The sequence below is a fragment of the Chamaea fasciata genome, unplaced genomic scaffold, assembly GCF_029207755.1.
Source record: "Chamaea fasciata isolate MVZ Bird 193981 ecotype frontalis unplaced genomic scaffold, bChaFas1.0.hap1 SCAF_3, whole genome shotgun sequence".
NCBI lineage: Eukaryota > Metazoa > Chordata > Aves > Passeriformes > Sylviidae > Chamaea > Chamaea fasciata.
Window position 1 is genome coordinate 100,152,923 of NW_027094088.1, and position 14,743 is coordinate 100,167,665.

At 43.3% G+C, this 14,743-nt stretch overlaps 1 protein-coding gene across 3 annotated transcripts; it reads right to left on the minus strand.

The window, feature by feature from the left end:
- Window positions 1-3,801: 3,801 nt before the first annotated feature.
- E2F6 (E2F transcription factor 6) lies at window positions 3,802-14,400 on the minus strand. Of its 3 annotated transcripts, none has more exons than XM_066179937.1 (7): window positions 14,382-14,400; window positions 9,876-9,924; window positions 8,204-8,420; window positions 7,737-7,896; window positions 6,635-6,748; window positions 5,253-5,406; window positions 3,802-4,552 (listed from the first exon to the last, which is right to left on the minus strand). In XM_066179937.1, exons 2-7 carry the CDS (start codon window positions 9,916-9,918, stop codon window positions 4,506-4,508), a joined length of 735 nt encoding a protein of 244 aa, XP_066036034.1. In that variant the 5' UTR covers window positions 9,919-9,924; window positions 14,382-14,400; the 3' UTR covers window positions 3,802-4,505. The 3 variants fall into 3 exon arrangements, with proteins under 3 accessions (XP_066036034.1, XP_066036033.1, XP_066036032.1); XM_066179936.1 differs by lacking the exon at window positions 14,382-14,400 and adding an exon at window positions 13,975-14,273; XM_066179935.1 differs by lacking the exon at window positions 14,382-14,400 and adding an exon at window positions 13,966-14,273.
- Between the last annotated feature and the right edge of the window lie 343 nt (window positions 14,401-14,743).

The window sequence follows — 14,743 nt, forward strand, 5'->3', positions numbered from 1 at the left end:
GCCACAACAGAGTTGGCTTTAGTCACAGTAATTTTCCATCCTGGCCACAATTCAGGTCGGTAACTTTCAAAGAAAGTTTCCTAATAAAAATATTATTCCACTTAGGTTGTTATTCAGGCAACAAAAATAAGCTTCCAAGGCTGTTCATTAAAACACAGGGGGCTTGTTAGACAGCAAAAGTTCCTGGGAGAAGAGAGTGTTTCTGATAAGCTCAAGAGGAGCTCAGCCAGCTGCTGTTTGTCAAGGCTGAGGCCTAATGAGCATTTCTGAGATCACAGTGTGGCCAGGGTGGGGACACCCCCCCCCCCCCAGTGGCCTAATACAAGTCAATAAAAAAGAATTGTGATGTACTGAGCTTGATCTTTGAATTTGCTGTTACAGCTTCTAGGATCATCTTCTATTCCCCCATCCCTTAATCTGGAGGCAATTGCAAACACCACCTCATTCATGGATCACATGGTGAGAAGCTTCCATGAGCCCACATCCACATGGTGGGTGTCTGGAGAGCCCAGCTCCAGGCCCTCAGATCACCCACTGTCTGCCTGCAGGGGGTGGCAGGGAAGGAAGGAACCAAGGATGCCATACATGGACAGAACAAGGCTGCCCTTTCTCTGCAAACATCATTAAATTTTCTCCAAAACATAGATCATGCTTTTTGACAAGTGAGTATCCCAGTCCTTCAGTAAACATCTATGAACAGTGAGAAGCCTCCTCTAGATTTATACAACCTACACAACCAAGTGTAGTTTCTATGATTTTAGCCTCAACACACTTCTCACAAGTTACCCCAGGCAGATCAGAAGTGGAACCAAAACCGGCAGATTGGAGTTCTGGATAAACCCTTCAGCAGTTACTGAGGACCCAGCAGGGTGCCAGGGCCAGCCCATGTCCCAGGATCATTAAATACAAGGGTTTAGAGCTTGCAGCCAGCCCCAGCACGCAGGGAACAGCTCATAGCCTGGCCAGCAGCTGAACTCTGCCACTGACAAGTACAAGCTAAAGTGACTTATGAAATCAGTGTTTAATTATGCTTATAAATGAGGCTCTTCACACACACCAAAAAGATCATTCAAAATGAAGAAAACTGCTGGCTGGCTTTCAAATGCCTTCCAACAGACAGTAATTTGCAGGAATCTTCTCTCTTCTTTAAAAATCACATTATTTAAAACTGTAGTTCTCATCTGAAAACTCTGACAAGTGATTTCCTACACCAAATACAGGCTGAACTGGCAACCTGCAGCACTTTTTCCAGTAAGAATCAGCAAAACCAGGCATTTCATGATTATGGATCCTGGCTGTTGCTATTGCTGATTAATGTGTTCAGATGCTTAGCCATTCTTGTTGAAGGGAAGACAAAAAGAGTATTAGAAACTTTTAATTTATTAGAGTCCTCAAATAGCCAAGAGAGCTTCTTACACATACAAATGTACTGAATGTGGACAGATATGGACTCAAGAAAAATAATAATCTCTCAGAAAAAAAAATCAAGATTGTACAAATGCAGAGTAAGGTCCTGTCACATTTACAAGTGAGCTTGTAACTTGTGTGTCAGTCCAGCATCACTTGGGAATTTTTCAAGTCCAAGTTGAATCCTTTCAGCTAGTTAGTGCACTAAGCTTATACAGTACATTGTTGTCCAGCATCACCAATGGGTAATACTGTATGTAACCAAGTAGTAAAGGCAGTGGTTTAATCTTCAAAAGTCCATTCATTCAATTGAAGGTGCACTATTAAAACAACAGATGTATTTAATAAAATAATAATAGTATAATTGTCATATTACAGCTTCTTCCATTTCACTGTGACAATTGTGTGGCTAAAAAATTAATTATACTGCTAGAAAACCTGTACAAATAAGTGAGGAAAAGCAATCAGTAGAAATCTGTTCAAAATGAAAAATCCTAATGTTTCATTTAAATGAATTGTCCCACTGTTGAATACAGACTTCCTAACATTTTTAAGATGGTTATTTTGTAAAAAATATACTTCCTTACTCTATAGATAAGGTAAGCAATGGCTAAGAGTTAGAGGGTAGGTTTAGAATATTAGGAAGAAATTTTTTATTATGAGGGTGGAGAGGCACTGGAACAGGTTGCCAAGAGAAGCTGTGGATGCCTTGTCATCTCTGGAAGTGTTCAAGGCCAGGTTGGATGGGGCTTTGGGCAACCAGGATGAGAGGAAATGGCCTCAAGCTGCACCAGGGGAGATTCAGGTTGGACATGAGGAAGAATTTCTTCACTGAAGAAATGTGAAGCACTGGAACAGGCTGCCCAGGGAGGTGGTGGAGTCACCATCCCTGAGGGAGTTCAGGGAATGACTGCATTTGACACTCTGTGCTATGGTCTAGCTGACGGTGTAGTGTTTGGTCAAAAGTTGGAGTTGATGGTCTTGAAGGTCTTTCCAAATGAAATAATTCTGTGATGTAGGGGAAGGTGCCCCTGCCCACAGCAGGGGGGTTGGAATGACATGATGTTTAAGGTCCATTCCAACCCTAACCATTCTAGGATTCTAAGATCATGTAACAAAAACCCACCCCAACATACAGCATTCAGAATTAGCTGTTAGTGTTGGAAATTTTTACACATTTATGGCAAACACTGCCCTGAGTTGTTGAACTAGCATAGAGGGAATCAAAGCTGCTCTTTGGCACAGACCTCCCCACCCACCAAAACAAAACAGCAATGTAAAATAGCAAATAGAGAGTTTGCCATCTGAAAACATACCAGTCACTGAAGGAAAAGGACTATCTTCCTGTGCAAAAAAATGTTTTTCTTAGTTTTAGCTCTCACTCCCAGCTTCACTGGAGGAGTACCTTCCTCATTATTACCATGTTCTATGTATTAACTATGCTGTCACTTTGCTTTTATTTTTTATTATTATTACAGCTCAGCCTGTAGTTTGAATTTCATAGGCAGAAAAATAGTATCCTATACTGAAGTTTTATATTCTGGAGCCAGAGGTTGGTAGGACATACATAAAAATTCAAGACTGTTTTCTGACACAAGCTTGCACTTGGCATTTTTTCTCCCAATTTGTATAGTATACTACTACGCATTTTGCAGAATTAGGGAACGTTGTGGAAAACTGAATTAACTCTCAATCTCTAGGTGTATTTAGGCTCCTCAGTGTCACCTGTGTCACCTTATTTGTATTGTAGAGCACAGGGCATTTAATTTCACTACATCTGTCTAAAATAGCTGTAGAGTTGCTGGCTAGAACATTCAGGGGTTAATTAGCTTTGATGCTCTCACTTATGAGTAGATGGAAAGTTGTCATGTTTATATAGTTGTCATATTATATAGTTTCCTGTGTCATCAGGAAAACCATGACTTGGACTTCCCATTTAAAACCAAACCTGCCAATCCACCCCACCCCTACAGCCACCTCTGGTGTACTGGGATGAAGTGAGCCCAAGGACAGCATTTGTACAGTGACAGTTCATTCCCTTAGAAAATCCAGTATCCAAATTCCACAGCTTTGTTTTATGGATACAAAAGATGGATAATACAGATGTAGTCCTGAAGTATTTTATATATTGTTGCAAGCTGAGCCACAAAGATGTCACTATACTCAACTAAAGCTCTGCTGTAAGTAAACTCCAGAAATTGGAAGGGACCAACTTAAGTAGTTATCCATCATTCTTCTGAAAATTGCTACACTACTGTGGCATCACAAAATCCAGATCTAAGTGTTATCTGACAGCACCAGGTAAAAGAGATTTTACATCTTCACAAGATTTAAAATGTTTGTAGTTACTCAGTGAATTGCAGCAAAGGCAACCCAACACGTTTCATTAGACTATTTAATATTTTTGTAAGCTTATTTTATTGCTTTGCTGTACAAAAGCAGAAATGCAAACCATCTCAAGAAATGTACATCAGTAACTACCTAGAAATGATACAAGTATGTACACAAAACCCCATTATTTCACTTCAGTGTTGATACCACAGTTCATGTAAATGAACTTCATGTTCATGTAGTTCATGGATGCAAACAGCACCTACAGAGTATAAGGCATAACTCTCAGGATATTTCATCTTGTTCTTTATAGCAAAGGCTTCCAATACACCAGTTCTTTGTTACACTCATATTTGACAATCCTGCTTAGTAGTGCAGCCTCAGAACCAAAAAGTGCATTTCTTCATTTTATACATTCTCACACAGATTGTGGACTGTTCCAGAAATAGTTCTCCAACCTTCCTTTTTGGAAGTAACTGAATATCTGTGTTATCTGTCAATTAAAATTGTATGGTGAAAAATACTGTTTTCTCAAAGTTCTGTAGGTCACATGCAATTAAGAAAAATCTCCTAAGTGGCAACTCCAAAAGCTGTTGTCTTTTGACCTAGGAAAACAAGCAATTCTGTGAAATCACTGAACCAATCCACTGCTGGTTTCTTGAAACACTTTGGAACATTTCAGGTTACGAAGTTTGCAGATCCAAGCAGCTTTGGAAAAGCCCTATAACACAGATATTTACATCCTGTATTAGATTTTTGTGTTGTAATTAATCTGGCATCTCAAATGGTTTTTTCTCTTCCATCGGAGATCTTACTTTAAAAGGAAAGTAAAAAAGGAATATGATTACTCTTATCGTAGAAAATACAATTCTGAAGTATTTCACAAGCAAAATGAAGTAAAGCATGCCTAGGATGAAAAAGTCAACTCTTCCCTTCACCTATAAGGCAGCACTTCTAAAAATAATTTCTCTCTTTGTGTTCTGAGCTACTGCAATTCCTCCCACATTTGTTTTAAGCCACAACATCCTGCAGCACTAGGGTCCTTCAGAGTCTCTATTCCATCCAATCTTGTTTTAGGAGATTAAAATACTACATCCTCTCTTCTATCTGCTCTCCCTTAGGGCAGGAATGAGCAGCAGCACAGTCTCATTTAAAACAGCATCAGAACTCTCACGGCAAAAATCTCAGCTGAGCAGGACTCTGCAGTGCAGCAGCTGAGAGCTGACACATGCTGCTCCATCCACAGAGTGCAGCTCCCACATGAAACCAGCAAAGAGTGAAGGAAGGAAAAGGCCAGGGAACAAGAGTGCCTTGCTCCATGTGCATGTACCTGACTCTCTGACCTCCTGCTGCTGTGACGTAACACAACAGCACAGACTTCTCTTCCAGGCGTTTCCTACACTCCCACACACTATGAAAATCATACTTGTGCAACAGTACAGCTTACAACTTCATCAGAATGATATGACAAGCTTAAAAAAACCCCAAAGCCTACATGTGGATAAAAATGTTACCTTCATCAGGATAAAATGATGTATCAGTTTCACTTTCACTAGTGACAGTATCCATATCTTCGTAAGTTTTAGCACCTGGCTTCTCTTTTTCCACCTCACATAGATACACATCAATGGGTCCTTTTGTGCTCTTCACATGTACTTCTATGTGATCCTGTAAAACAGCAACTTGCATATAATCCAAAGAACAAATCTTACACATTCTTTATCTATTTTTGCACGAATTTTAAAGACAATAGATTAAGCACAGAACAAATACAGAAATGACATAACTATTTAAAATTGTGTTACTACTTCCACATAAATTATGGCTATTACATACATTTGTAGGACAATCACTATGCAGAATTAAGGTAACAACATTTTTGATGAACATGCGCTTAAATTTTTGTTTAGTCTTTCTACTGACCTTCAGATATATGACCAAGACTTACTATATGCTTAGGAAGAGTAACAAAATTTAAAAACTTGACAAAACAGTGCCATAAATCAGACAACAAACTGGAGCACATAGCTTTAACGACATGGTAAAGCAACTAATCCCTATTGCTTCTACTGCTTTCCTTCAGCAGACATCACATTGCAAGACAGAGCAAATAAATCTTAATACGCAATGGAGAAAATACTCTGTTCTAATGTACAACTTTTTAAATTCTGCCTTTTTATTGCTTTGGGAGGCATTTGGAATTATATCTTTTCCATCTTCACTGCATGAGAGACAGCTCCTTTGACCAGGGAAACTACTGGAGATCTTTTGGTTCTACTGATTCATCTCCTTTTCTTAAGAGATCCCCAACTTTCTGTCCACACAGCAAGGCAACGTCAATGACTGTGCAATTGGGAAGACTATAAAAAATGCTAATGCAAACAAGAAAATGGAATTAAAGTTCTGTTTGTTATTGTAGGCTGCCTTCCAGGATTTGCCCTCTTAGAGCACTACCAACAGTGGGTTCCCAGTACACAGGCCCCACTATGCAGCTGCAGCACTGCTGGGTGCAGAGGGCAAAGGTCTGGCTCCTCTGTGAGATGAGAACGTAGCCTTGTGGGGTGAGGACAGTGCACAGCCCCACTCCATGAAAAATCCCTCTAGATATGATCTACCACAGTGACAAAATGTTTTTTTTTTCCAGCCATACTGTACATTGCAAAACCAGGTAACTAAAGCTCAGATATATTTATGCCTTAATAATTTAGGCAAAAAGAAAAATACAGCAAAAAAGTTCCTAAGACTATTATCCCTGAAGCACTGTTTAGTGGAACACAAGAAAAATGAGCAACCACTATCTGCATGACAAAGAAACTGGAAGTCAATTACTGACTGCTGCTGCAAAAAATCGAATTTGAGGACTTTGGTCCCTTTAGGAGAAATGGGTAAAACTTACATCTTTAGGAACTGGTATTTCCAGTTTGGTTTCCTCTGGAGCTTTGATTGCAATCACAATCTGTTCCTGAAATGCCTGAATGCTTCGGATATCTTGATATGTCACATAAGCTAGTGTGTGCATTGGTCAAGGAATCTGTACAGTAATTTGCTAATGGACAGAAGCAAAGAGTGTGATGTCAAGATACGTAGAGGCAGAATACTAACTTCATAAAATTGATCAATAATTCAGTAGAGGTTAATATTAGCTTTATAAAATGAAGTATCAGCCAATGGTAGAAAAATACTTTTCTGTATTTCCAGGAAGGAAAAAAAGGTTTAAAAAGATATACTCAGTGTTCTACAAAACTCCAAAGTTTTCACAGATGTCGTAAGTCTACAAAGCAGAGGGAATACTGTTCTTCAGAAACTACAGTCTGTTTTTAATAGCATGAAAACAATTCCCTGAGACACTATAAACCTGTTTTCTTAACCAGTACAGTGTAAAGAAAATGAGCACATTTCATCTGCACACACACCTTAACATCCTGCCAAACAAGAGAGCTAAATAATATTTTATTGTAACCCAAAGCCAAAAATCAATCTTTATGCCATATTTTAATGTAAGTCTCTTATCTATTGTTAAAACCCATATCAAAGTCAGAACTGCACTGGAATCTCTTTCAAGAGAGAAGAGTTTTAGGACACAACCAACATACCATTATATCTCCCTGGTGACAGGCCACTGGGACTCCATTCTGAGTCCTCTTTGTCATCTCACTGAGCAGCTTGAGCTCACTGGTAGGTCAAGACCTGCCCTGAGACAACTCAAATGGAGAGAACAGGGTGATGGTCAGGTACCAACACTATTGCCCCACTTCATTCTTCTGCAGTGGAAAGGTCACACAAGCAGCTCTCCTCTGAGGACAGGCTAGACTGTCCATGATACTGCAAAGCAAGGCACACAACTGGCACTCTCAAATACAAAATAATCAAGAAGTTTGCTATTATAGAACTCATTATCAAGCAGTACTGCATACCTGTGGTATCAACCTACATTTCTTACTCACAGATATGTGAGTACCAAAACCATGTGTTAAAATAATGCAAGAGTTGAAAGGATATTTTGCATTTTCTTTGTCATCTATTAGTTCAAATATCTGATGAGCACAATTCTTGATTAATTCATCCAGAGCTTCTTCCATGGCTGTTAAGTCCGAAAGTTCATCTCTAAGGTTTTGCTGCTCTGGTGCTTTTCCAACAACTTGGTCAAGATTGTTACCTCTAGAAGAATAAGAAAGTTGTCCAGTATGTTTATATAAATAAAAGTCTGTTTATTAAACACCAAGTATACTAACAGAAAACAGTAAGGAACTCCTTTATTCGGCTGAAATATGCTTCAGTGTATTTCTGCACTTGATACTTGTTAACATATTAGGTAATTCACACAGCATAAGGATACAGAAAGTAAAACATTATCTGTGAGAAGTAATTTAATATGGTTAAAGATACTCTAATAAAAGTTATAAACATTACTCAACTTTGTTGGGATTTACTGTTTCAGAAACTAGAAGTTTCAAAGCCAACTCACATCCACTGGATAAGATTCTTAGATCTTTTCTGGATCAAGTGGATTCCATCCAGCACATTGGTGATGTCATACACTCTTCGTTTTCGTACTCCAAGTGTTGTTGCTACTTCATTTAAATCAAGGACACCGTCTGGAGCTTTCTTGAGAAGAGCCATAAATCTTCGTGTCAAAAGCACCAAGGATGCATCAAATCGAGGCCTTTTGACATCCATAGTTTCTGTAAAGTTTTGGTAGAACACTCAGGGTAAGCTACTATGTAAGCATGAAGCAATCCTTAAAAAAAGGGATAGCAATGAAGTATAAATGAAGATAAAAGTCTGGAAGCACTGCATTTTTTAATGCTGACATTGCAGTGGTATGAAGCCTATTAACTACACAAACCTTTGTTTGTTTGCAATGATTTTATCAAAACAGCAAGTATGCATTTTTGTGCTTTCAACATCCATAACTCCACACTGCTAGTATGGCTATTAATAACTGAGTAAGCGCATGTTCTACAGGACATGAGATCAGATCACTGAATAAATACCAATGAAACCTTTTGTTAGCCATGGATAGTGCTGAGGCGCTGCCAGGGAAGCACAGCTCTGTCTCTGCGCCATAACACTGTTAGAATATTTTTTCACACCTTTTTGGTCCAGACCTTCCATGTAACCATTAGCCATGGTTCAGGAGTCAGCTTGGCTTCAGGACTGCCTCAGGCTGGACATGACCAATCTCTCCTGGAACTGAAGAACTCAGTGTGTAGACAAACTCTGTTAGCACTATTTGGTCTCAGGGCAAAAGAACTGGTCATTCCATTGTTTGATTTACTAATGCAATGAACATCTACAGCTACCTGTGCTATGTGCATCCATTACCAACATATTTGCAGAAACAGCAAAAGTCACTGATGAATAATTTGAGAATGTTATTTATGTATGCAAAAAGCACAAAAAAGCACCTACTTTTGAGGCACAAAATAGTCATGGTATGCACACACTCATGTGATGCTAGTCAAAAGATTGTCAAATTCTGCTGTTACTTGTCTTTTCCCCCATAAAGCAAACCAGGTATTTCATCTGATCAGCCTGTGTCCCTGAGAAATATTCCAGTCTAATGCTTCAAGAAAAGATGTGTGCGTAAACAAAGTACCCTAGACAACATTCTACTTCAGCCATCAGTGTTCTTCCCAAGATGAATAAGATATGCACATTTTCTCATAACCTATCACACCCATTCCATGGTTGCAAGTTTGTGCACTCCTTAACACAAAGTGACAGGTTCAACAAGTCGGTTTTGGACTGTGCTCCTGGATATGTGTGAAACAATTCACCTGGTGAGAACATAGAAAGCCCCAACACCCAGAAATTCACGCAAGTTTATTTCCACATTTATTAACACCAGTTGAAACCTAACATTTGCCAGTGTGTTGTTCCAGTCTTCTCTACCTCATATTTCCTTTGCATTACTTTCTACATAGCAGTGGGAATGTATACTTGCAATAGATCTGAAGAGAACAAACTACAAAGAATGTATTGCTTCACATCTGTTGTTTCAGTCAGTGTTCAGCATTTTTCCACTCTGCTGATATTAAATACAACTTTTCATTTGTCTACAGCATGTACTCACATTGTAGAAAGGCATGAAATACTGCAAGATTAATTTTCACATATGACACATAGCAACTTACTTTTCACAGGCTCTGTGTCCTTGTACACATTCAGGTCGACCATTGGTGCCTGGGAAAATAAAAAGGGAAAAAAACAGCTGTCATAAAACTGTAAAAAAAAAAAAAAGCCAAAAAACATATCTACAGGGGGAGCTTCTTCGTAAGAAATATTCAAATCTACTTTAGATGTTACAGCCATCACAGTTCTGACAATTCAACAGCTGTTACTGTGAAGAAGTGTCTACCAGATAGAAGGAATACATGCTCTTTACTTCCTGCCAGAATTTTCAGCCCTTAATCTCAGCACAACTCACTCTGTTTTCAAAAATAGGAAACAGCATTGAGCTTGCTGATGCCCACGGATGCTGCATACTCTCTTGCATCTTTCACTGCAATTCATGGCCATTTCCTTTCAGCCACCCATCATGTGAAACTGTGAAATATGTGGTCACCTCCTAAAGTTGTTAACTTGCTTGCACATATGGAATGAAACTTGTCAAGGGAAGTTTGGGTTAGATAGTTGGAAAATGGTTCATCTACCAGAGGGTGGTTGGGCACTGGAAGAGGCACCCCAAGGAAGTGGTCACAGCACCAAGCCTGCCACAGTTCCAGAAGCTCTTGGACAATGCTCTCAGGAACACGGTGATTCTTGATATTGTCCTGTGCTGGGACAGGAGTGGGACTTGATGATCCTTTCCAACCCCGGATATGCTATGATTTTACTGAAGGGCTGCTGTGGCTTAACAAGTTCTCTCAGGAGTTTATTAACAGCCTTCTCATACTAGTGGGCCTAAATCAGGAACAGCATTCCAAGTGCAATCTAATACGTGCCAAGTAAGGAAAAGGAATCACTTCCCTCAATTTACTGCTCTCCTGCTAAGACAGCCTCACATGCCTCAATGTCAGGGCACAGTGCAGGTGCACATTTAGCCCACTGTCCATGAGGATCCCTAGGTCCTTTCAGCAGGGTGGTCCCCCAGCCTGTACCACTGCAGGGTAAAGGCATAGCTTTAACACCTGATTTTCAACTTCCTGGGTTTATGAGGTGTTAGATGACCCCCTCCTCCAGCCCATAAACCTCACATCCTACACCTATCACCAGGATAGCCCCCAGGATAGACCCTGCCAGGCACCCACCAAAGCTGCTCTATCACTCCCCTCCACAAGTGGTCAGGGGAGAGATGTAATAAGTTTGTGAGCTGAGCTAAGGACCAGAAGAGATCACTCCCTAAACACAGTCATGGGCAAAACAGACTCAACTTGGGAATAGTAATTAAATTTATTACCAATAAAATCACAGCAGAATAATGAGAAACAAAATACATTTAAAGAAAACACCTTCCCTGCACCCTTCGCACCTTCCCAAGCTCTACATCCTCCAAACCAGCAGTGCAGGGAGACAGGAATGGGGGTTAAGCCTGTTCATCAAATGTTCCTGCTGCTGCTCAGGGAGGAGAGTCCTTCCTCTACTTCAGTGTGGGGTTCCTCCCACAGAAGACAGCCCCCCACGAACATCTCCAATATGAGTCCATCCCACAGCAATAGTTCTCCAACTGCCTCAACGTGCATCACTTTTCCTCAGGGTGCAGTTCTTCAGGCACAGACTGCTCCAGCGTGGCTCAAGGCTCACAAGTCCCACAGAAAACCTGCTCCAGCATGGGCTCCACTCTCCATGGGTCCACAGGTCCCTGCAAGGAGCCTGCTCCAGCATGGGCTTCCCTCAACCTCACAGCCTCCTTTCAGGCATCCACCGGCTCCAGGCTGGCTCTCCTCCATGGGCTGCAGGTGGATTTCTGCATCCCCATGGTCCTCCACAGGCTGCAGCTGCTTCACCATGGTTGCACCATAGGCTGCAGGGAGAATCTCTGCTCTAGCACCTGGAGCACTTCCTCCTCTTTCTCCACTCACCTTGGTGTCTGCAGAGTTCTTACTCTCACATATTCGAACTCCACTCTTCTCTGGCTGCAATTCTAACTGTATAATAACTTTTTTCCCTTCTTAAATATGTTATCACAGAGGCACTACTACTATCTCTGATTAACTCTGCCTTGGCCAGTGACAGGTCCATCCTGGAGCTGCCTGGCATTAGCTCTGCAGGGCATGGGGGGAACTTCTGGCAGCTTCTCACAGAAGCCACCCTGCAGCCCCCCACCTGCTATCAAAACCTGACCATAAAAATCCAATACAGGGTATACAAAGCCCAAGGTTTCCTTTGTTTGGGGTCCCTGCTTCAGCTGGTGTACCAAGATTAAGTTATTTTAAGGATCCAAATGTCTGAGACTCTGCTACAGGAACTTGGGGTCAACCTGGTGAAGGGACTTTGTCTGACTGTGAGTGCGGGGGTGCAGCTGCAAAGGGGCCTCAGTCCCAGCTCAGGTGGTGTGACACTGACAAGAGTGCCCTTTGAATGGTCAGACAGGGAAATTTCTTTAATACTGTAACCTTTGACACTCCTTGCTAGTTTCAACACTACAACTTTGGCTTTCCAAGCATCATATCTGCATGTCTGGACACTTCTTATCCTTGTTCTTTCGTCTGTCCTGCGTATGTTCTTTCCGCCATGAGTGTCACGATGAAATGTGTTCCTCCTTACTGATCTCCATCTCTTCAGCTCCTCCAGCTTCCAAAGCTGCCTTCCCAAAAACCTCAACTACCTCCTGGCACAATAAGCTGGAGTCCCAGTTCTGCACTTTGCTACTAGCCTTCCTTACTAGCAGGCTCAGGGTCTTGAATATCCCACTATCAAGAAAACTTCCCAGTCTGACCACTCATGAGACTCTCTGGCAGTCACACTCCCAGTGACAGAGGCTGTCACTGCTGGGACCAAAGCCCCTCACAATGGACAGCCTCAGTGAGCCACTGGGAGGCCCACCTGACTCCCTGCACACCACACTCAGTCAGGCCATGTTTTCTCATGGTTCAACCCCAGGTTTCCCACTGCAGTCTCAGATGTCTCTCCATAAAGCAATTTATTCATGGTGCAGCAACACAGAAACAGCCCAAGCTGGTACCTCCAAAGAGGGGTGCACAATAAAGGAACCTTTAAGTTTTACACCCTCATAGTCTACCGAGGTAAATCTTGCCTTTCCCCCTGAGTCCTCTGCTTCTTCTGTGTCCCCCATGTGTCTCTCTTCACACCCTGGCAGTGCCACCATCTCTGTGCCCTTTCCTTATCCAAAGGGTTGGCAGTTCATGGCTTCTGCTGTGTCCCTCAGTATCCACTCACCTGGTCAGTGCCACCATCTTCCTGCCCTTTGTTATCTCAAGGGTTGGGCAGTTCATGGCCTCTTGTCTAGGGATCCCACCCATCTGCTGCCTGCAAACCCAGCTACTCACACTAGATATAATTCCATGGCCAACACAGGCAAGGCTGTTAATGATTACCACACCTTTGACCTCCCTGCTCATAAGAAGCTGCTTCAGGAAAGTATCACCCATTGTAAACTCATCTAAATATCTACATAAAAAAGCTGTGCCAAACACCAGTTGCTTCTTACAATCACCACTTCCATTACCCACCTAAAAACTTAAATCAACTCTTTCATGGCTTTAAGAAAATACTACCAAGTAACCTTTTGCCCAACTGAAAAGATTAATTAAAAAAAATATATATATGAAAGTTTCACAAAATTAAAAGCATGGATCATCAGGGTTAACTTAAAAAACGTAACTTTTCTTAAAAAGGTTTTACAAAATGGGCTTTTTTTGCTAGCTACTTCATAGCATTGCTAAAGGTAATGGTGGCAGCTGCAGGTAAGATGCTCATAGACGTTAAGAGGAGAAAACACATTGTAGTCCCCTTTTCACATACTTAGCTACAACATATTTAGCTCCGTTGAGAGGTTGTAGGTAACACAGGCAAGAAAAACCATCCCTTTGCATTCTATCACCTTTCCCAGGAAGCCTGCCCCAACGCCACGAGGGAGAGAAGCACCCCAGGGCTCCTTTCGGGCACCACGCTGCCTGGCCTGCCGCACCTTTCCCGCCCAGAGACGTAGGACGTGCTTTCGGCCGCCTCCTCAGCAGCTCCGGCGGCATGAGCGCAGCTGCGGCGCCGTCCCGCCCTCTCCCCACGCACAGGCAGCGCCTCCCCGTGCCGCCCGCCATCTACCTCACTCACACGCAGCGCCTCCGGCTGCAGAGGCTTCAGGCGCTCCCACTTGTCGAGTCTGGCCATGTCCGCCAGACCCCTCCTCCTGGCCCCGACCGACCCCGAGGCGAGGCGCCGGAGTTGGGAGGGCTCTCGGACGCCCTCACGCCGAGGCTCCGGGGCGCCGCCGGGCGCGGGGCGCCGCGGAACCGCTCCCGCCCTCGCCGCTGCCCATCATGGCCGCCGCTCCCGCGCGCGCCTGGGGGGCCGCTGGGGCGGGAACGAGCGGGAGCCGCGCACGCGCCCTCCCCTCTGCCGCCGGGGCGCGCGCGGCGCCGCCGCCTTCCCCCCGTTACCCATCGGCCCCCGCGGCGCCTTCCCGCCCCACCGGGGCTTCTCCCGCCTTCTCCCGGCCCCCCGGGCTGGCCCCGCCTCACCGAGCACCGGCGGGAATGCGCCGAAGCAGCTCTTTGTCTCCCGTCCCATCAGCCTGCCAGCTCGGTGGCGGAAACGGTCTGCTCGTCCTCGTCCTCGCCTCTGCGACAGCGGGAGCGCACCGAGCACTGCAGCGGCCGGCGTGGGCTGAGGGGAGGAATCACAGAATATGCTAAATTGGATGGGACCCACGTGGATCGTCGAGTCCAGCTTCTGGCTCTGCACAGGACACCTCAAGAGTCACACCATGTGCCCGAGAATGTTGGCCAAATGCTTCTTGAGCTCTGTCAGGCTGGCGCTGTGACCACTTTCCTGGGGAGCCTGTTCCAGTGCCCATCCACCCTCTGGGTGAAGAACCATTTTC

Excerpts from the sequence above, each read along its gene's own strand:
- E2F6 (XM_066179935.1), bottom strand. The coding sequence starts at position 14,031 with ATGGCCAGACTCGACAAGTGGGAGCGCCTGAAGCCTCTGCAGCCGGAG. Across the intron at positions 8,421-9,875 it reads GGACACAGAGCCTGTGAAAA|AAACTATGGATGTCAAAAGG; the intron begins GTAAGTTGCTAT and ends AAAACTTTACAG. Across the intron at positions 5,407-6,634 it reads AAATACCAGTTCCTAAAGAT|GATCACATAGAAGTACATGT; the intron begins GTAAGTTTTACC and ends GCTGTTTTACAG.